This window comes from Pholcus phalangioides, unplaced genomic scaffold, assembly GCF_987345545.1.
Source record: "Pholcus phalangioides strain wild (caught in Gottingen) unplaced genomic scaffold, Ppha-v1.0 ptg000007l_1, whole genome shotgun sequence".
NCBI lineage: Eukaryota > Metazoa > Arthropoda > Arachnida > Araneae > Pholcidae > Pholcus > Pholcus phalangioides.
Window position 1 is genome coordinate 65,198,654 of NW_028301600.1, and position 22,673 is coordinate 65,221,326.

Consider the following 22,673-nt stretch of genomic DNA (forward strand, 5'->3'; position numbering starts at 1 on the left):
TCAGTGCAATATGAATCAAATAAATATAATAGAAATGCATATAACCAAATCAAACTATCTTTACACACACTTCATCTTTAGAAACGTTGGTGACATGGAAACAACTTTTAATTTTAAAAAAACTATCCACATAACGTGCTCATTTGAGATATGGCAATTCTAATCTAGGGACCGTATATTTACTGAGATAAAAATTAATTATTTTATGCGATCGCTCCGTCCTCCAACTTCCAATCAAAAAGTTGTTGCCCTGTCTTTTGTAAGCCCAACAAAAACTCATCATGTTTAGAAGTGCAATATTAGCTGAGATATGAGAGTTTAGAAATTGCTGAAAACGAAGGAAAAAAAACATAATATGATTAGAGAAAAAACTCGCGAAAAAATTTGAAACATTCGTTTGCAATCGCATTTTGTTAACACTTTCTAAAAATTTGAGAAGTCCTTTCAACTTTCAATCTGCAATATTTCAGCGAATTTTGCACTTAAAAACAAGAAATATCTTTTGTTGGGCTCAGTGGAGACACGGCGACAACTTTTTAATCGAAAGTTACAGGACAGGGGGACGTATGAAAATTTCATTTTGTATCGCCGCAAATAGAATAAATGGTATATCTAAATGGGCATGTTATTTGGATACTCTTTTTAAATTAAATGCATGCTTCTCTATAACCAACGGCAACGGTTCAAAAAATAACGCGTTACAAGAATATAACTTTACAACCTGTATTCACACTCATAAACTTTTTAACGTTTACAATCTGTTTTTCTAACTACTTCTCATATTCTTTTATATGCTGGCAATATTTTATTAGTTCCGAATAATATAATAAAAATTCATTCGAATGACAAAGAAATGCGAAATCATCAGTATCAAATGGGAAACATTTACAAGGCATCATCTTCCAATATTATACTGAAGAAAAATTGAAAAAAAATCCCTATATATATATATATATATATATACTTTTAATTTACACGGATATTTCAAGAAATCATTGAAAAATTCGAAAATTGACTTAACCCTTCTAAAATGATAAACTGTATTCCCTATTGATTGATATGAATCATGAAAATATCAATTTTTCACGCCAAAAGAACCTTTATCTGTTCTTTATTCCAACAGGACTTCCACACTCTGGACTTATCAAATCTCCGGCATTGCCGATCAAACATAACGGGTTTCAGAATAGTCGATCCAGAACATCAATACTATGCAGAAGAAGCGAGAAGATGGATATTTGGCGATATTAGAAGTGACCGAGTTTCTAAAAAAGATAACCCCATCAAAGTGAGTCTTTTCCTCTCAATAAGTAAATTTTGAATATAAGCTGCTTTTGTGAATTTATTATCGCGCGTATAGAAAAGCTTTGTGAGTATTCTCTGTTGACAAAATAAAAACCCGGGATTTTAAATGTAATTTATTCAGTTTTTCCCTCCTTCATCATTGTTCAAAATTTTTTCATCACGATCCACTTAGAATACTGTTTCTTCCTTTTTCCTGCACATAAAATGGGGAGAAAAATTGTTATATAATCCATCGTGGAACTAGAAATGGGGAAAATAACGAAAGAAATTTGTTTTGAAAATAAATTTTTATTAAATTGTATAGAACGTGAGAGGAAGATCTGAAATTCGAAATAAAATTATATGTAGAATCTTTGAAAAAAATTATTTGGATACAATTTTTACGTAACTTTTTTCCTCATTTATGAAAGGAAACAACTTTTTTTTTGTTTTCCGTTGTTTTCCCGTCTTTTATTGCAGACAGAAACCGCTCTTCTTGTAGACGCAGTGAATTTCTTTGGAAGAGCATTAGCAAAAAAAGACTTCATTCCAGCTTCTATCTACAAGACAGTTTCTTGCGATAGTGCAGAAATATGGCCTTATGGATACGATATCACGAATGCCATGAGATCGGTGAGTAGCAAGTCTTATATATGTGCTTATTTTATTTTCAAAAATTTGAGTTATGGAACGGTACATACTCATAATTAAGCGGGTTCCAAAAATTTGCAGTGATTTCAAAAAAATCATAAAAATCAACAAATTGACGTATCTTGCCGCTTATTGCGGTTTGCGCCCTTAGACTTGTCAAAGAATTGGGGTTTTCCGACACAAGAAAAAATAGTTAAAGTTGTTTCCGATAGATGGCTCTGTTTTGCTACTCGTTACAAAAATACATGGAAGACATCTCGATCAGCGGTTCTTAACCTTTCGTGTGTTCCATAGTCGCCAGGGACCTCCTTGGTCTATAAGATGAAGGTCATTGAACCCTTTATAGAGCTTTACTTATCATAATTATCCGGTCCGGTATATTAAAACCCTTTATATATTATAATGTTCAGCACATAATAACGCAAAAACAGTAAGTTAATTGTTTTCTCATCCAAGCTCATGGTCCCCCTTTAACCATCTCCAAGAGGGTACGTGTACCCCTGATTATGACACACTGATCCAGATTATATAGCAGGCATTTGTGCATATACCTTTTCTAGAAGTGCTAACATTGCGCACCGATCCCGCCGTTGAAAAGTCTCGCCACAGAGAGCAACCTCCCTACAACGGTACAGATACGTAATCATTATACTTGACTCATAGTTTGAAAAATATATGGCAGCACAACAAAAATTCACGCGCAACACTAAATACGCACTAAGACTTACATATACACATTTCTCATTCGATAAAAAAATTGCCTATGGCAATAGACCGGAGTTGTGCTCGGTTTGAAACAAAGAAGTGTCACATCGAAGTCTTTCAAAGAGGTATAATAAAATTCTGCGAGGCTGTATAATTTGATTCACACACATTCTAAGAGCGCAAACCACAACCTTTCAAACTTCAGAATCTTCTTTCAAATAGACACTTCGAAGTATTTCGATTAGAGCACAACACTTCTGATTCGAGTTTTCTGTGTGTCATAGATAAGTATGGACGACTTGATTTGGCTATTCGAAGTATACCTCTAGGTTCATCGATTCACCAGTAATATCCGGTGCGAGGAGTTAGCACCATGTTTTATATGGAGTAGTACTGCTGAAGTACTTGATATATCACCGACAGCATTTAGCATCTCTTTGTAATATAAGCTTTAAGTATCAGTCTGCTCTAAATAAATTATGGTAAAAGTGATAAATTATTATGAATATTCGCGATTCTTTATGTGTAATCACTAATCATATCGATGAAATTGATGAAATTCCTTACATTTATCACTTTCTTCGTGGTTATGCATAAAATTGAGTGAAATTGGTAAATTTTTGGAATAATATCCGGTAAATCCGATTCATTTGGTAACAACATATCATATTTATCATATTTACTCATACAAACTGACGATTATGCATGATTCCTGGCAAGTGATGAATTCAGTACGATCTATCATATTTACCAATATTAAATGACAATTATGCATAATCACTGGTAAATAGAACAAATTCGCAATATATGAACATAATTTATCAAACTTATCGAAATTGCCTGTGATTATTCGTATGTGCAATTAACTCACATGCCTATGAAAAAAGCAGGTAACATTCAGTATATTTGGCAGAGTTTTCTGTCATATCTTTCTTACATTCTCCTAACCTGTTGAGTATTTATCTGATCTAAAAATTTGTTTCATATATACCATAAATATGAAAACTTTTAAGACTGCTTTTATATTTCGCTGATGGTTATTGATTCTGGACTTACTTTTCTCTTAAACTATTCTGTATTTTGAACAAAAATACATCTTGCACAAAGTCGTTTTTAATAAGAACTCTAGAATATAAACGCCAGCATTCGATTGAAGAGCTATCTCCCGAACTTTTTAAAATTCTCTGACTTGATACCAATAGCTAAGAAAAGTTTGTTTTTTTTTGAGCTGAAACAAGTTATAAAAAATTTATGATTAAATTTTGTGCTGCCAACGTTGATCAAACATAAATGAGATGTTTCGAAAAAAAAAATGACTGAACGGAAAGTAGATCATGCATAAAAAATGTCTTGGTAGACTGTGTTTTCATATGTGTTTCAAGCGGAGGGAATCATGCGCTACAAGCGAAATGTTTTAACCACTTCCATTTGGCCTTTTAAGAAAAATGTTCAACAGGTTCCAGTCAACATTAAACTTGTTTTTTTTTTAGAAAAAACTGGAATTTCACAGCAGGTGGAAAATTAATAACACTTCTAAAGCACTAGTTGAACATTCAATGGTTCATATTTTTGTACGTTTCTATACAGTGGAATGCGAAGGTCTTAATTCAAGTCTTTGGATAACTCGAATTTTAAGAATTCCTCTTGAGTTTCTTATTTAATTTAGTGTGTTGAAAAATTGCCAGTTTGATTCGATTTTTTTCTTTAATGTTTTGGATAATTCAATGTTTGATTCAGATATTTCACATGCAAAGTGTTCTTCTACTCAGAATTACCGGCAAGATTTCTTATATTGCAACCAAATAAATCTTCTTAACTGTGGCTCAAAGCAAGAAACAATGATTTCGTTACCAGTTGCGTTCACGCGCACACACACATGCACTGGATTTTGTCTTTTCGCGAGCTCCTGAAATTTTATCGGATCTTGAATTTCATTAGCACCCGTCAAAAGCAGCTGCATATATACTGAAGAAATAACTAAAGTGTTTGTGTGGTAAATCAACTTTTCTGCAGACGAAATTGTTATACAAGCTGAAATGCTCTTATATCCCAGTCGCTTGTCTGGTGAAAATTTCTTGAAGGTTCGTGAATTTCTAGCACCATTGTCCATTTGTATTGGAAGATCAATTTAGCTTAGAAACATTTATCACCATGTCCAAAAAAGTTCCATACGTGTGTGAACACCATCCAGTGTTCAACTCAATGAAATTAAAATTGTAGTTGACGTAGATGCGGTTAAAAAGTAGAAATGAAGTCACATCGAATTTTCTCCCGACAAAGACGAAAAAATATGAGAAGGCAAGAGCGGTCTTTATCTCAACAGTTACCCTATTACTTGCAGAAGCTACGGACATCTTGGGGAAAGTATCGGCTTTTGAAGCTCAAATATCGCATCTTTCATCGTCTAAATCAACCTGAAGATTTTATGCAATGTCTAAGAGCATCCAAAAGAAAACAAATGGAAATCACACAAATTTAGAAATGAAAAATTTTATTATCTTCTACGTTTTACATAAACACAAATTGCAACAACGAGGAAACTGGCGTAGTATAAGTAATAATATTCAATACATTTTCATATAACTACCTATTAAGAGTTTTGTGGAAGTCCAGTTGTCATATATGGATGAATTGGATAATTCGAAATTTTCTACTGTTCTTTGAGCTTGTGGTCGGCTGAAGTTGGTTTTTTGTGGTTCCCAACTTCCATCTCCCAGTTAAAAAGTCTCACCACAGAGAGCAACAGGCCTACAACGTTACAAATATTCAATCATTACACTTCACTCATAATTTGAAGTATAGATGGCAGCACTGAAATATCAGACACAATACTAGCTACACACTCGGACTGTTAAGTGCACTCACTTTGTTCCAGACTCTGCCACGAAGCTAGACTGGAAGAGATCTCGGTAACGGGATAAGTGCGGTGGCAGAGCCCCTGGCGTTCATTCATTGTCCTTTGAGCTTCGAATTATCCAAGTTCGTTTGTATGTTATTTGTTCAATAAATTCTGAAGAGAAAATTAAACGAATAACCTTATCAATGTTATGTAGGTCTACTGTATGTACATTGAGCGTTTTCTAATATTTTTCTGAAATATAGCAGACAAGACTCCCCAAAGTTTTTGTATGAATATTACTTCTTATTTTTCAGTATAAGTGAGTTTGGCACATTCTATTTGAATGTTCTAAAAATTCCTTCAGCTGACATTCACATCGAGTGAAAAGAAACCCATTTTGTGGAAGTTTGGAGAAAAAATTCGATTTCCGTTTTAATATTTTTCACGCACAAAACTATATAATAACTTCGAATATTTTCTCTTTTTTTTAAGAACGCATCGTTTAAATTCAGTAAATATTTCAAGATACTGTATCAATACAAAAATAACCGAACTATATTTTTCACTCAACCATCTTACTTTCATATAAACGATTGCAGAAAAAATAATTGTACTATTGGAAATAAATATTAAAAATTTGTGGTTCCCTTATCAAATTTCGTTTAAAATTTATTCGCACAAATTTTATTTATTTCTGAAAAAACCCTCAAATAAATCAAGATTATTTATCGGTGTTTCAGTTTCACAGAAAAATGATTCTGAGAAGATCGGGAAAAATTTTACGATTCTTATTCTCTCTCTCTTCAAAAACATTATTTCCATGTCATATACTGCAAGTGTTTTTATCGGAAACGAAATTCTTAATTGAATGTTTAACAAAAGCTTGCAGTTTTTATCTTTATTTTTAAATTCATTTTCGAAAAAATTACGGAAAAAATTATGGCGTGTGTAATATTAAAATCAAATTTTTGAATATATATATATAATACGAGTCATAATATATAAACCTCAGTACAACTACGATCGTTCGTGATTGAGGCAAAAAAAATTGACACGATTACGTCACGTATCATAATTATTATGAGAGCTGGCGATCCACGTGTACGACTATGTCATCATTAACTGAAACATGTCAATATATAAATTCTGATGGACCTCTGTAATGGGTGCTACCTATACCATTATGAATTGCGGTACAGTTACGCTGTCACGAAGCGTTGTTTACATCTTACAATGTAGAACCTTTCCAATAACAAACGATCATAAAATGCTTTAATGGCTTAGTGACTCTATAACAATGCTTCAGATATTTTTATAATCGCTCAAATGTGCACTCATTCACACTCACAGTGATAGTTAATAATCACATTTCGTTATCCGTCGTATGTATACTGCACGTTAACTATTTCCAGTGATTCTTTTAATGTGATAAAGACGAGTTACATTTTTTAATGATCCGAATCGAAATTCTCCTTAACACGTTGTAGCACTTCACCAACTCTGGCCATATCGCTATTCACTGCCATTAATGAGATGGGTTGGAAACGAAGACGCTGTCTATCGGTGGTCGCCACAAGCTCGTTAGGGAAAATACCTTATCTATATCCTCCCTCGGGATTCGAACCGAGGACAGTGACAGCAACCTTCACGGTGGTAGACGAACCTCTTACCATCACGCCACTCGGACGCCTACGCACGTTGTGGCTGGTATGCTGCAAAATGAATGGATCCTCAGTTCTAGCACATTTTTGATGCACAGTGGAACATGGATATACCACAGAATTGATGTTCTATGTTCGCCCAAGTTATTTTATTTAATTACTAGTAACCATTTTTATACAAGGGGATTCGTATTAAGTAAGCAGCTTCCAGATGCTGTAACGCAGAACCAATTGAAGACACGAACCACCACTGTAATCCATTAGGTAGATACACTCATAAAGCTTCTGTCCCACTACTGAATAAAGTGACGTACGTGATGAAGCGTGTGTCATATTGCGTGTATCTCTTCTAGTGTTTTGTTCATGAAGAAAGTGTATGGCCCTTCTTTTTTCATGAGCAACGTGTCACAGTAGGCGCGTTTTCAAATATTTTAAGTCTCTGGTTGACGCCACAGTTGTAGGACGGCAATATCAACGTTATTCTGTAATTGGACTAAAATATGTTTCCACAACAACTGCGAATTCCGTTTTGCTCAATTCAAGAACGCAAGTCACCTTCTTTACCCCAGACTGAATGGTCACGTGACACACGTGTTATTGCCTACGCCAATTTCCTCAGTAGCGAGACACAAACTTTATAAATACATCTATCTAACGGACTGCAATTCTGGTGCTCTTGTGTCCACGTCTTCAGGTGCAACTGTTTTACCTCATCTGGAAACTACACTACTCTATGCATCACCTTTCTATTATCCGTTGCATTGTGGTTGGGTTATAGCTCAGGCATGAAAAACTCTTCAGACCTTCTTTAACGTCTTGTGAGTTTTTCCAGCACAATTCCATAATGTACTCAGGTTTTACCATGGGATACGCTCATTGGCAAAGATCACAATTGCGTCATTATAGATCGAGGGAAATGCTAACTCCGAACCTATCTCGTGACGTAATAGTCGAAGAGCCGAACATAACCGACTCGGAGCTACGGCTGTTACGTTTGGCAACTTATCGCCAAACACCAGGATTCATGAACGATATCGCTTTTATTTCGTCATGACTGCTCGCGCGATAATATTACAATTATCTAAAATTTTATAGTAATATAACATAACATAATTATCATAATAATGATATATAATATAATATCACAACGCAAACAAAACCGTTTCAGACTACTTTATTAGTAAATAACCCTGTAGGCCGAACTTCGTTCGGCGCGGACCTGCGGCCCGCAAAGGCTTCGCTCCTCCGGCCGTTAAAGGGAGCCCCTGCCCCGGACTGAAAATATCAACTCTGTTCTCACTACAACCGGAAATATTGCAAAACTGATAAGTTGAAACAATGAAACAAGATGTTCCAAAAACCGACCACGGGTAACACTATTAAAAAAACTTTTAAGAGCAAAAGAACCCACCCTTCCTCCATCATGCGCGTGTGCAGTGGTAACAAGAAAAAAAAAACAGTTGTGAACGAGGTGTCGCAGAGTACAGTCGCGATGTTTTCGAAGCACGAACAGAGGAGTTGTTCAAAAATTGATTGTGCTAGAGGTCGCAATGCACGACAGTGTCACCAAGGACCTCACTATCTTTCATTGCGACCTCCTGCTGTGCACAGGGCCGCAACTAAGGGGGAGCAGGTGGGTCTCGTGCCCCGGGCGCTGGACCAGAGGGGGCGCAAATTTCATTCTCAAGCCTTACCTACAATATTGCTAGGGGCCGCCAAAATGAGCTCTTGCCGCGGGTGACGAAGCATCTAGTTGCGGCCCTGGCTGTGCATTGCGACCTCTAGCGCAATCAATTTTTAACCAGCTCCTCCGCTCTTGTTTCGAAATTATTGTGACTGTATATATATATTCTGTGATACCTCCTCTCGTTCACACATTCATAACTGGTCTCTTTTCTGTTACCGTTGCGCACGCGCATGATGGTGGGGGAGAACGAGTTCTTTTACTCTGAGGGAAGGTAAACATTCAACTTGGTATAAATGACATTGCCTGGACCCGTTTCACGGCGTCGCGACAACATCGCTACAGCATTGTTGCCACTAGTAAAAAATTAAACCATGTATTTAAATTTAAACTAATGAAAACTAGAAACGAGTTACATATGCAAGGTGATCAGCGAATAAGCCCTTCTTTCAAAATTAAATATCTCTACAACAAAGATCAATAGAAATGCAGTAAACGGTACGTTTATTAGCAAAACTGTAAGAATGTTGTACAGAAATTTCGAAAATTTGGTTTTTTAATTTTTTTAAAATTTAAAAACAAAACAAAACTGGAGATTTTGGGGTTCCAAAAATCCTCATTTGTGTGAAGAGAAACCACTGCATTCGCCTAAAGTTACTGCATGGGCTGCGGTATGCGCCAGAGGCATTATCGGCCTCTTCCCCGTGCGAGAAACGATTACTACTGAACGTTACGTTACAATTTTGGAACAATTTGTCAGCACACATGGCGCATACCGCAGCCCATGCAGTAACTTTAGGCGAATGCAGTGGTTTCTCTTCACACAAATGAGGATTTTCGGAACCCCAAAATCTCCAGTTTTTTTTGTTTTTTTTTTAATATTAAAGAATAAAAAAAGAAACTAAATTTTCGAAATTTCTGTACAACATTCTTACAGTTTTGCTAATAAACATACCGTTTACCGCATAATTCTATTGATCTTTGTTGTAGAGATATTTAATTTTGAAATAAGGGCTTATTCGCTGATCACCCTGTATATACACGTATAATTAAATTATCAAAATACTTTTTGTTTCTCTAACTTTTTAAACCCAAATCAACTGTTGAAATAATGAAATAAATGAATTATGATCGTTTTTCAGAAAACTATTCCATTTCTAGTTGATTTAATTAAAAAAAAAAATTAAAAGCAATAGAAATATATTTTCCAAATCAATTGTTTATTTTTCTCTCGCCGCGTTCTCTTATATAAAACAAAACTTTTTCCTATAGATCCAGTGATGATGTGGCATTTACAGCTCAAGTCGAATAAACCTTTCTTTCAGCTACACCATTTGAAAAAAGAAATCTCGATTTATTTCGCGATTTTCGTTTTCAATTGAAAGAAAAATGGCAACCTAGTTACTGCTTTTCTAATTTCGAAAGATATATCCCTAGCAAAATAGTAAATCGCACAACGATTTTTTTTTCTACTGCAGCATCAGCAAAAAAAAAGTAAAACATAGAAATCCTCTAAAATCGGAAAAAAATATAACTTCTTTTCCAATGCTTTAAACTATATATCCTGGAATAAAAAATAGGTGTGGACGCACTTAAAATGGGAAAAAAATGCGATAAACTTCAATCGAGATAACTTGACTGGAAAAGAAAAGCCGCGACTACAAATAGAATTTCCTTCGTTCAATTTGAAATATCAAAACATGGATATCTGTTTCGAGTGTCATAGTTACTGACGATGGTCTTGTATTGAAGCGATGTATTATGCTTGCATGTAGTTGATCGGCGTGAGATTTTTGGTTTGTTTGATCATTGTAATTTAGTTTCAGATTTTTTTTGTTTGGAAATATATCCATTTTCGACACATAAATTAAATTGTTTCATCTTTAAGGATATACTGATACTGGTATTCGCATTTGATTACGTTTCTAGGACGAGATCATTCGTATCATAAATAGTTTAGTATACAACTGAGTAGAATTATTTGTCCATCAATATTTTTTTATTCACTTACAAGCATCATTAAAACATTTGAAAATAAGATTCTACTCTTTCTTAGTACTTACACATTTCAATATATCACCGGATTGCGACACTTTCTCTTTTGTTACAGGTAGAGATGACTGGTTTGACTTACCATATAGAAATTGACAAAACAGGCCGAAGAACAAATTTTACTCTAGATCTTATTGAATATAAACCGAAGGGAATCGTAAAGGTACTGAGGTTGGCATTTTTTGAATTTTTTATTATTTCTTTTCTGCATTATTTATTCTTTGAAATTTCTACAGAACTGAAAACTTGGAAAAGATTGTTTTTTTTTTCTTTCGTATATTTGTTTGAAAATATTTTCATTACTTAGTTGCATAAGTAAAATTCGGTTCAATTAAATTTTATGCGTTTCTGAAATTTTTTATTATTCTGTGGGAGTAGTCCAATAGTTTATCTAGAAGTTCTGGAGAGTTTAAAATGACTTTGTTCTTGTGCACTATTAAGTAAGAAGTGATATGACATAAAATATTCAAACATTACGAGAATATAGTAGCTATTCCAGAAGTTCGAAATTCATTGACGATGAAAGATAAGTACAAAATTTCATCCCTTTCTTTGTTTCGCTGGCGAAGTAAGGAATTCGTCTTACTAACTAATTTTGCTATTTATCTTTGCTACCACGCTGCGAGAAATGGAACTTTATGGCTTTGTTTCACAGAAGTTCTAAGAAAAAGTACTAAAACATTCGACTAAATAAAAGCAATTTCTTCTTCTTTTGCACAAGTAACGGTTAAAAAAGGAATCTATTCGTACAGGCACTGAGGGAATTCCGGTTAAAATTAGGACGATTCGTCTTCATTATCTTTTGTGGCTCTTAAGGTTTTCTCGTTATCGTTCAAGAAATGGTGAATCTTTTACTAAGCTATCGTGGTAGTACTTTCGAGTACACCCATTACTTTACCACATTTGCTTTTGACATGAAATATGTATTCCTTACCTTTTTTCTCGAATCCATGGAGATGAGATTTTACGATGTATTTCTTTAGGTTAAAACGTTACCGACCTTCTTTGTCCAAAAAAGATAGGATAACTCGACAAAGTTTAAAAAAAATAAATAAATTGCTGTGTAAACGCGCGCACACAGGTGATGGTTCAATTTATTCATTTAATCCGACGGAATTCACTTCAGCCATGTACTATTACATCAGACATAGTCAAGGGGATTTTTCATGGAAAAAGTTGAAATATCGTAATTGAACTTATTATTTACATCTTATTATATTGCATTTAATTTTCATTCATTTTATTTCTACTTATTTGCAACTGAACCAGAAGTCAAAATTATTTATGAAGCGATTTAAGATAAATAAGTAATAATGATCTCACTATGTATATGGATAAAATATTCAACTAATGAGAGATGGAGTTCCTGAATTTGACTTATTGAAAAATGGTGGGATCTTCTATACGTTCAATCATATCAGATAATTGAAAATGTTGATGACAACTTTTTTTTACTGCAAAAACAGTTTAGACAAAAATGAATTTGACAAAATCAATGTGAATCGTCTTGCAAAAAAACGGCGTATTTTGTCGCTTTATCAAAACTTTGATGCAGGAATATTATTTGTAGTTGTACAATTAGAACTGCTTTTGAATTTGTCTAGCATTCATACTTTCATTAAAATAATTATTTCATGATGAGTCAGATTTATATCATAAGGATTTATATTATAAGGATATTTTTCCCTTCAATGACAAACATCTGATTCACATATATAGATGAATATTATATTAATAATGTAATTTCGAACAGTAATTCCAATAAGAAAATGTAATTCTAAAAACCCGATTAGAATTGAAGTGATTTTGAACGAAACAGAATGAATTAACCACGCACTAAACAGCTAAAAGAGATTTGATGAGTTTTTTTTCGATTCCTGTATACTTTTATTTATATTTAAATCATGACATAATTACACATCAATAAGTGTTCGAATCACCATGGGATCACATAAACCATGTTGCTGATTACAAGAAACTATTCAGCTTGATCATTTCAATATGCAAAAAATAAAAACAAATAGAACAAAAAAAAGCACGGTAAATACACAAAGATTGAAACGCGTATAATACACCAATGTAGTTCGATTGAGTATTAAGGTAGAGGCAATCAAGAGAGAAAAAAGAAAAGAAAAAAATCAAATGAAATTTTGTAATACATGTTGGTGGCAAGTAGAAGTGTCAGATCGTGATAAAAATAAATAGTTTCAGTCATAACCCCCTTATTTTAAAGGAGAAATAAAAAATATACAGGTAAAGAGAAAAAAAAATCATACACACGCAATTTTCCAAGTTGGCATACATATATGCTTACGTATATCTGGAAGGTCTAGATTCGGCACATTGCTTAAGCATCAAGACGAGCTCGAATAGTAATTCACTCGTTCAATAGTAATTTTCTATATCAGATATACTCATTTTGAATTTTTTGTAAATATACTGGCAAACTTTCTTTTTTCTTCGTCGGTACCTCAAAAACTCCACCCGTCACTTCAGACATCTCTGCTTCCAAACCTACATCCTTCCTGTACTCTCATATGCCTGTGAAATTTGGGACCCCCATACTCTCGCAAACATAGACAAATTAGAATGTATTTAAAATAAATCCGCCCGCTTCATTCTTAGCTGTTGGTCATCCTCCACCTCCGTCACAGAACTCAAGCGCCAACTCAATATGCAACCGCTTTTCACCCGTAGATATATCTCACGATTAACTTTAAGTCTTTCATGGCCATTTTCATATCGACACTTCGAATTTTCTAACTTCAGCTTCATACTATTCAAGAAGAATTGCCATGCACAAAAATTAAAACCCATTTTTGCATCCACAAATTGGTTCAAATTTAGTTTCTTTCCTCGAACAATAACCGACTGGAACAACATCCTGTCAAACATTATTGAATGTACAACACTTTCTGATTTCCTTTGTAACATCAATCGTCTCTGTCAAGCTTCACCACCGCATTCCCTTGTATAGGCCTCGGCCAAGCAATATTGTATAAATAAATAAATAAATAAAACTATAATATTTTGTTTAGGGGCTAGGTATATGAAACTTTTGCATAAAATATTTTTATGAGGTTCGGAGCTCACTATTATCTGATTTGGTCTCCTTGGATTAATCACTGTACGTTTTTGCACACGTTTCTATAAACAATCAGACATTTTATAGAAATACAGGTGTCTGATTCATAAAATGGTTAAATTGTTATATTGAATCAGATTAAGCTTTCAATTTGATTCGAAAGAATGTTTATAAATTTGTTTTGGGTTCGGGTATTTCACTCTAATGTTAGTTAAATAATCTCCTCCATATGTTACAAGGCCATAACTTATGTGTGATTGGATCCATGCGTAGTAGAGTGTCAATAGAAATCTGTGATTTGCTTTATAAACATTTTAGATGGTGAACTTACTTGGGGAAAATCTAAATTTTTTTAAACATGTGCTATATGGGTTTTCCATTTTAGGTTTGAATCGATATTTAGACCTAGGTACTCTATGTAATTATCTTTCTCTAGGTTTGTACAGTTATGTGAAATTTGATAGTCGTTGCTGTGATATATTAGTGAGAGATTATGTGTTCCCTCGTATCGTTATATTTTTCTTTCAGTTTAAACCACATATATCTTGTTTTCTCAACATTGACTTTCATGTCATTGGCCGAACACTAGTTCCGAATTTTCAGGAGGTTTTCGTTGACCATATTTTCAGGTCATTTAGATTATTATCTGCGTAAAGACGGACTGTGTCATCTGCACAACTTATCAGTTTGTCATTTATCTTTAATTGACATAAACCACTTATACATATAAGGAATAGCAGTGCTCCCAAAACTGACCCCTGGAAAACTTCGCCTTTAATCGGCAGACTGTTGCTTAGTAAGTCGTTTATTTTTACATATTGATGTCGGTTTGTCAAGTATGATTTGAAAATGTCATACATATAACTCTCATGCCAATAGAATAGAGTTTATATAATAAAAATTCGTCGTTGACTGTATTAAAGGCCTTGGAAATGTCTAGAAATATTGCAAGTGTTTTTTTGCAACTTTTTTGAATTTATATTTAGAGTTAGTGTAAGCAATGATGCCGCGAGATCGATTGTGATTACGACAAAAATGGTATATATTAAAGTTTTCAATTTTGTACCGGTCTATTTCGTCATCATTAATCTATACTTTGGATAATATTTTTCAGTATATCAAAATTTTATCAAACATATCAGATAAATCTAAATCTTTATCAAAATCTGGTCTTATGCTTTGTACATGGAAATGTAACACATTAAATACTAATGAATTTTTTGTTGAGCACAAAAATGAGATTAGGTCATTCAGAGTTATATAATTTGTGATATATTCAATGTCGGACCGGATCATCAGTTTTCAAATTAAACAACTGAAATATTATTAGTCTTATTCTTGCCTTATTATATACGCCCTGGATTTTTCATTTTTCTCTTACAAAACTTTTGCCATCTTTAACCCACCAACACTTGACATTTTCTTCATTTTTAAATGACTTACATTTTAAGTCATTAGTGAAGCATTGTTACTTCACCATTAGTCATTGGTGAAGCAGTTTTTTTATTCCGGGAGCTAGGTGTTCGTTCAAGTGTACCGGCGTCTCGTTAAATCTAGAATTTCAGTCTGTGTGATGCTAGTAGGTATTTCTGTTTCGCTGCTACGATGATCCGACCACGATCTATTTTTGATGAGAACTTTTCATCAAATTTTATTTCAGGTAATTAACAGTATATCTTGAAATAAAATTATAACACTGTCAAGACAAACAAAATAAGTGTACTCAAGAAGCTGCATAATTTTATGGTGAGCCAATAGTAACTAAATAAAAAGTTTTACGAGAAGAGAGAGAATAATGAACTAATTGACAACTTCCTTTAAAAGAGATTGATACTAACTTCATTAGAAGCACTTTCAAAAATTCGTTTCTTATGTAGTTCCCTTATGTAGAACGTCATTTCATATGAGAGAGATGATGCTTTATTAATCTTCTTACTTCAAAGGAAGCTATAAACAAAATATTCTGTTTGATGTAGAATAATGACCCAGTTTCTCCATTTTCTCCCTTGAAAAATCTACACAAATTGAAAATTAAAATACCTAGAAAAAACTAGAACTGTTCCTATAAATTACGCAAACTTCCAGAAATATCGATATCTCAATTATTGTTATTTTTTTTAGAATTCTCATCAAATTAGGCTGACATTCGACGCTCGTTATGAGGACCCCACGTTATAGCGACCATTCCATTATAACGACTGGTAGGATATGTCCTAAATGTTTTTAAAAATCGACTATATATACTATATGTTTCCCTCTCGATATAACGCCCACTCGATATAACGTCGGTTTTCGACGGAAAGGGTGGAGTCGTTATAACGGTTATCGACTGTGTATATGTTGTATACAATTACATGATCAGTCGCAAAAACAGAAGCTTCCAGAAAATATCTTTAGTTAGAAAATTGGCTTATTCGTTAAGAATAGACGTTTGGAACACTAAATGTGTCTGTGATTGGTGCATGTATGTCGTACAGCACCTATGGCAATAGAGACCTACTTTGTACAAGTACCTGTCGAAAATAGTTCCGAATCCCAGCGAATGCAGCAAAAGAAAACCTCAGTTACGTTGCTGTAGAGCATAGTTTTCCAAATATTTCATTCAATCGCCCCCTTGTTCAGAATTTTTTTTCTCACATCACCCCCAACTCAAGTGAACCCATAGGATCCAATGTTAAAACCGTAGCTTCTATCGCCCCCCTGGACCATTGCATCGCCCACCGGGGGAGATATTGCCCACTTTGGGAAACACTGCTGTGTAGAGCAATGTTCTTCAACCTCTTTACATCTGCGAACCGGTGGAAGTGAGAGAGAAATAGTTTGCGGACCGGCAAAAATTAAAAAAAATAGGAAAAATAATTTGTTTATAGGCAAAAAATAAATGAATAAATAGAATAATTTGAGGACCCGGTAAAAAAAGAAATAAATAGCGATAAATAATCTGTGGACCGATAAAAGCTAAATAAAAAGGGGGAATGTACGTGTTGCACACCGAGCTGACGGCAAACAGAAATTACAAATTCAAAGAGTATTGCATTTTTTTTAATTCTGGAATTATATCATAGATTAGGTGATATCCGTGATTTATAGAAACCAATGTAATGCATTTTTTTTTTTTGCTGACTGGCAGAATATTTCCATGAGCTGTGAGCTGGCACCCTATTTCCATGGGCTGATCCGTTCCGCGGACCAGCAGTTAAAGATCACTGGTGTATAATTCCTGTACCTTCGTGTATTTTTTGTGTTTTTGTTACCCTTTTACTCTTCTCTGCGTCAATCTTCTTCAAGCTCAATCTGTTACGACAATGGGTCTCTAAGTGCTCGGGACGGCTTCATGGGCCATCGTGGTGAGCTGTAGATATTGACGTGTGCCTGTTCGACGCTTTAAAGCGCTTCTTTGTTTGACTAGACTATTCTGGGGAGCTGTGGATAGACCAAGGGAGATGCGAATGACGAAAGTTTGCGAACCACTGTGTTACAGTACTTGAAATTGCTTCGAAAGTCAGTGTATCACAGAGGGTTTCTATCTAACCTCTCCCCCTTCCCCGCTTGACTTCGTTGCCTCTAGTCTACCAACGCATTTCCACCGTATTTCTCCTGGCAAATGATACTTTGAGAGCATTGCATACAATTGATTGTCTCAGATGTTTTTTTCATTACAAATAAAATTGCAGACTCATTCTGAAAAACACGTTTTCAAATTACCTCCTCAAACGTGAACCTTTAACGGCGTTGTTATTTAGCATGCTGTATTTTTGCATATTATCGTTTGATGTAAAACATATTTACTCAAATTTCTCACATTAGCTATTTTTATAATGAGTTGTAGGACGTTTTGTGCTTTTTCCGTGATTTATAGAAACCAATCTAATGAACTAGAATAGTTTCAACGAACCTTTATCTTTCGATTTATTCCTGGGAATCAGAGAAAGTCTTAGAATACTTATTAAAATTGAAAGCATTTTTTTTTTATTTTTTAGAATTATTTATTAGATTATTTTTTAAGGTTATTTCGGAATAAAACATACTCAAAATAAGCGAACAAGCTTTACAAACTGAAAACCTAAAATTTGAAACATCGTGAATGTTCATAATTTCGAATAAGAAAACATTTTCCTTTGCTTAAGAAACCTCTTCCTCAATATCGATATGCAAATTTTTTGCTGGGATGGTGTTTGAATAGCAGTAATGCATTCTGCGATGATGGAGCCGTAAATATTTCTTGAAGAATGGAGAAAATTTCCTTACAGAGTTGAAGAAAACAGAAAACTTGATTACAACATAGTGTAAAAAATGTGCAAAAGCAAGAAAGAGAAAAAGGCTCAAGCACAAAAGTCAGTTCTTAGAAATAGACCTCTAGGGTAATGTTTTTTTTTCTTTTCTTGTATTTTTTGTGGGATGTTGCTTTTAATTTAAAAGCTTTCTGTTCGGAGACAAAAAAATCTATTCGAATAATACCTAGAAAAATATTAAAAATATATAGGAAAGGTCTTTTTTTCTTGCCTCTTATTTCCCTCCTCCCCCCCCCCCCACCCCAAAAAATTACTTTTGCTCTTACGATATTTGTTTTATGTCTTTGCTCCGTATTTATTTTCTTCTTTATCATTCAATACACTCCGTACAGATCTAAAAATTCTGTGTTCTATTCTTCAGATTGGTGAATGGAATCCAATAACCAATATCACGTTCACGAGGAACTACTCAAAGGGCTTTCTGGACCGAAAGGAGAACCTCGAGAATATCACTCTTAAAGTTACTTCCATAGAAGTGAGTTTCGTTTGAGAAGTTTATGAATTGATCTGCTATGAACAAATTAATCAACGCTCTCATACAACAAATTGATAATTATATACACACTAGGCGCGCCTGAAATCTGCCAAAAGGTAATATACAGTAGGATTCCATTAGCTGAAACATTTTCAGTCATGGATATTTTTAAAGCATGAATATGTCTTAGTCTAACATTTTAAAATAGAACTTTTAGAAATCAATAAAAATTATGTTATTTTCTATAACATGCAGTATGTATTTTTATTGGTATGCTAAATTCAAGATGAAAGAAACATAAGATCACTGATACAATTGTATCAGTTATATATAGTTTAACATAAAATGTTGTGATAAAGACACAACAATTACGCTAACTTCCTGGGTTTTTTAACACATTTAAAGTAAAAGAAAAAAACAGAAATAACTATATGCGCGAATGGAAATGTGGGTGTAATCTAATAACAAGAGCAAATCTGGTTTACATATGGTTATAGATATTGAAAGTTTTAGTTGAAGACAAGCACGTTATTTCATTTTTCAACGATTCTTTCTTGCCTTTCCCGTAATTTATAAGAGGTTTACTCAAAGCAAACAGGGTTTACAAACTGAAGCAGCATGATAAACATAAATTTATTTAAAACAATCTAAATATTTAGCCATGTAACTGGGGACGGGTTTAGGAATTTCGCGGTCCAGTGCAAAAAAAAATCGGGGCCCCTTCTAAAAAATTATATAACTACTCCCCGAGTTACGAACAGAAATATTTTGGCAGTCTTGATTATACAGCATGTAACGAAAATTGTAAAGGCAATGTGATGGAGTACAAAATCAGGATGCTGAAGGAAAAAATTGATGTTCAAATAGAAGTCAGTTTATTATACTTATTTTCATAGGTTTAATGATATTGGAAACAGGGCCGAAACTCGGGGTAGGGAGAAGCGGGCCAAAATTTTCACCCTCTAGCCTATGTTTCAACATTAGAAGTAAGCGTCAAAATGCGTGCTTGCCCCCAGCTGACCAAGCATCCAGTTGCGGTCTTGATTAGAAATATTGGGAAGGCTCAAAAATATTGATGGGGGGCGGCCTCAAACCCAATGCTTCCATAATGTTGGAAATATTAATGGAGGGGGGAGGGAGTGATCCCAATACAAGTTTACGCATATGCTATTTAGAATTCCTTCACTGATTGTAATAGCTATCAGCGAATTGATGTTATTGGGGTTGAAACTACTTTACCGAACACCAACTCCGGTAATATCGCCATACGACAATTTCCTACCATTGGAGTTGGGTGGGAATAGGGGTTGAAACTGAAATCAGTTATTTTCCCCGCGAATAATGTAAGTTTCAAAGGGAAAAAAATTACGTTTTTCACAAATATTTTCCATTTCAGAAGAAAAACAATTATTTTAAGAAAATTACGGTTCCTAAATTTTTCGCCTGGTGTGACCGCACCTCTCGCACCTACCTAAGTCTGTGCCTGCATGTAACTCAATACTTCCGAAACAAAAAAAATCACTTGATGGTTCAAGGTCGTAGTAGATTTGAACACCTACAGATTTGAATGAAGAGAATGCCATTATTTAAGGGGACTATGGGACGGTATTCATAGATTGCGTATAATAGGTGCGATGCAATGTCTCTTTTTTTCACTCTGTGTACAACAGAATGCAAAGCAAATGTCACAGAGAATGAAATGTAGTAGTGACGCATTTGAGAGTCGAAGTTTCACTGCTATAAATATTTTCAGACAGGAAACCACCAGTATGTTTCGCAACGAGTGGCTGATAAAATTGCTTTTCTTCGTGGAAAGATGTGAACTGCAACCCTTCCCAACTCATTTGGGAAAGAACGTTATCTGATTTTACCCCAAAGGAAAGTCTATGAGACTATCTTGAATTATGGGTATTAGATGGAATATGGTGAACCTGCCCAATTCTATGTTGCAAAAGTGACTGGAATAGATTTATACATCCACAATTTTGTCGTCTATATTAATCGAAATGCAACAGTTCAGGAACACGGTTGAAAAAGGATACATGGAGGCGTTATAAGCTAATCTCTATGTTCAATCTCAATGTCAGCTGACTAATATTTTGTCTGAGGAGTATGTAAATATCTCAATCTGTATTTCATGATAAAAAATGAACGTAAGTATTATTATCAGCATTTGCATGGATTGTTTTATGATATGAATCATATAAGTAACAAAATTTCCGGATAAAAATTTCTTCGAAATTTATTAGAAAATTATTGATTAATTGTTGTCCAGAGCAAACCATATACGATGAAGAGACATGGCGATTACTTCTATGGAAATGACAGGTATGAAGGATTTTGTGTTGACCTCATCCGAGAGATCTGCAAAAGGCTCAAATGCAATTTCGAGTACAAGCTAGTCGATGACAGCAATTATGGAAAGAAACATGAAAATGGATCATGGGATGGCATGATTGGAGAGGTCGTGAAAAGGGTATGTGTCGTAGCATTTAGCTCTAACTCTTCCCTTTATATTCTGCGATGCATTACTTTTTAAATCTCTCCGAATGCTGTTATGTTGTGAACAAATAAAAACAATGTAGTTTTTTTAACCAACAGCTACAAATTCCAAAAAAATAACTGATCATATCTCCAACCGAGAGAAAATTTTCCAAATTTAAATAGCATTGCCATTGTATTTATCGAAATCATGAATATTAATTAGTAGAATTATTGTATTCCAAAATTTAACTACTGAGCTAATCATGTTGAAAATAGCGCTAATATAAGTGATAAAATTAATATTTTCGTTAAATAGATGACAGCTTGAAAGATATTAATTAATTACGTATTTGTAACAATTGAATTCGTAATTGCAGGTATTTTTCTCTCTTGAGGCAAATCGGAAACGTTATTGAATCAGAAATCATAAGTCGAAATATATAGGTAGAAATATATCCAATTAAATCAAACTCGTGCTTCGTTATAGACACGTGGACCACATTTGTGCATGAACAAGAATGAAATACAATTGATAAAATTAAACTCAATTTTGTCTTTAAGTTTTACACCATTCCCCTCCTTTAAGAATTTTTATATTTTTATCTCACTAAGAACATTGGTTTTGTCCAGTAAATTAAATGACACTTGCATTATATAGTAGATTATTATTAAACATAAATCATTCCCTTAAAGTAGTCCCTAAAAGTAGCATTTATTTAAATTTCAGTCATGACGGTTTCTGCCGAATGACACACTATTCAGTTAAGAAAAAATCTGCCCAGAAAACTTGTTGTTCAAACAAACGATGGTGAGTGTGGCAGTCTGCTAGCAAAGGTAGGGTTTCAACTCGGCAGACTTAGTTATTCCGAAGAGTCATGGAACATGACAAGAACCGTGTAATTGAATAAATCTGCATATTTCAATACTGTCAAGTGAGTAGAAAACTTACCCCCTTATCCTCAGAACACGCCGTAAACAAGATTCGAGAATGAGTGCTAAATGGATCAAAGAGAAGAACATTTCCCCTCATTATTGAAGTTATCGCAGCAGATAAGTCTGAAATTTCATTCAGAATTCGGACTACCGTAAATTCATTTTAATTGTAAAATTACAATTTCTCTCTCTTGTATAAGTTATAATAAATATATTTTCTGTAACATAATGTCACGGTAAATTTGATAAATCGGTTATTATGCATAATAGCCGGTTGTTATGTATAATCTCCAATAGCCTCGGTAAGTTTGATAAATTTATCACTATGGTATAATAAACTGTGAATTTATCAACGATACTTGGGTGATTATGCATAACACCCAATTATCGTTGATAAATTTGATAAATGCTAAAAAAATGTTACTTTTTTACAGGTGATTATACATAATACCCAAATGTCATTGGTTATAGTTAAGGTTGTTAAGTAAGGGTTCACACATTATATCGGGTTATAATCGTAAAATATGT

At 34.0% G+C, this 22,673-nt stretch overlaps 1 protein-coding gene across 3 annotated transcripts in view; it reads left to right on the forward strand.

The window, feature by feature from the left end:
• Positions 1–22,673, forward strand: part of LOC149085632 (glutamate receptor ionotropic, kainate 2-like) — a 185,678-nt gene that overhangs the window by 136,226 nt on the left and 26,779 nt on the right. For 2 of the 3 annotated variants that reach the window (XM_089233790.1, XM_089233791.1), the window contains exons 6-10: positions 1,124–1,288; positions 1,765–1,917; positions 10,935–11,039; positions 18,615–18,728; positions 21,004–21,204. In XM_089233790.1, coding sequence (XP_089089916.1) covers positions 1,124–1,288; positions 1,765–1,917; positions 10,935–11,039; positions 18,615–18,728; positions 21,004–21,204 — 738 coding nt within the window. The remainder of the gene's footprint in view (positions 1–1,123; positions 1,289–1,764; positions 1,918–10,934; positions 11,040–18,614; positions 18,729–21,003; positions 21,205–22,673) is intronic. The other variant, XM_089233792.1, reaches the window with a different exon arrangement.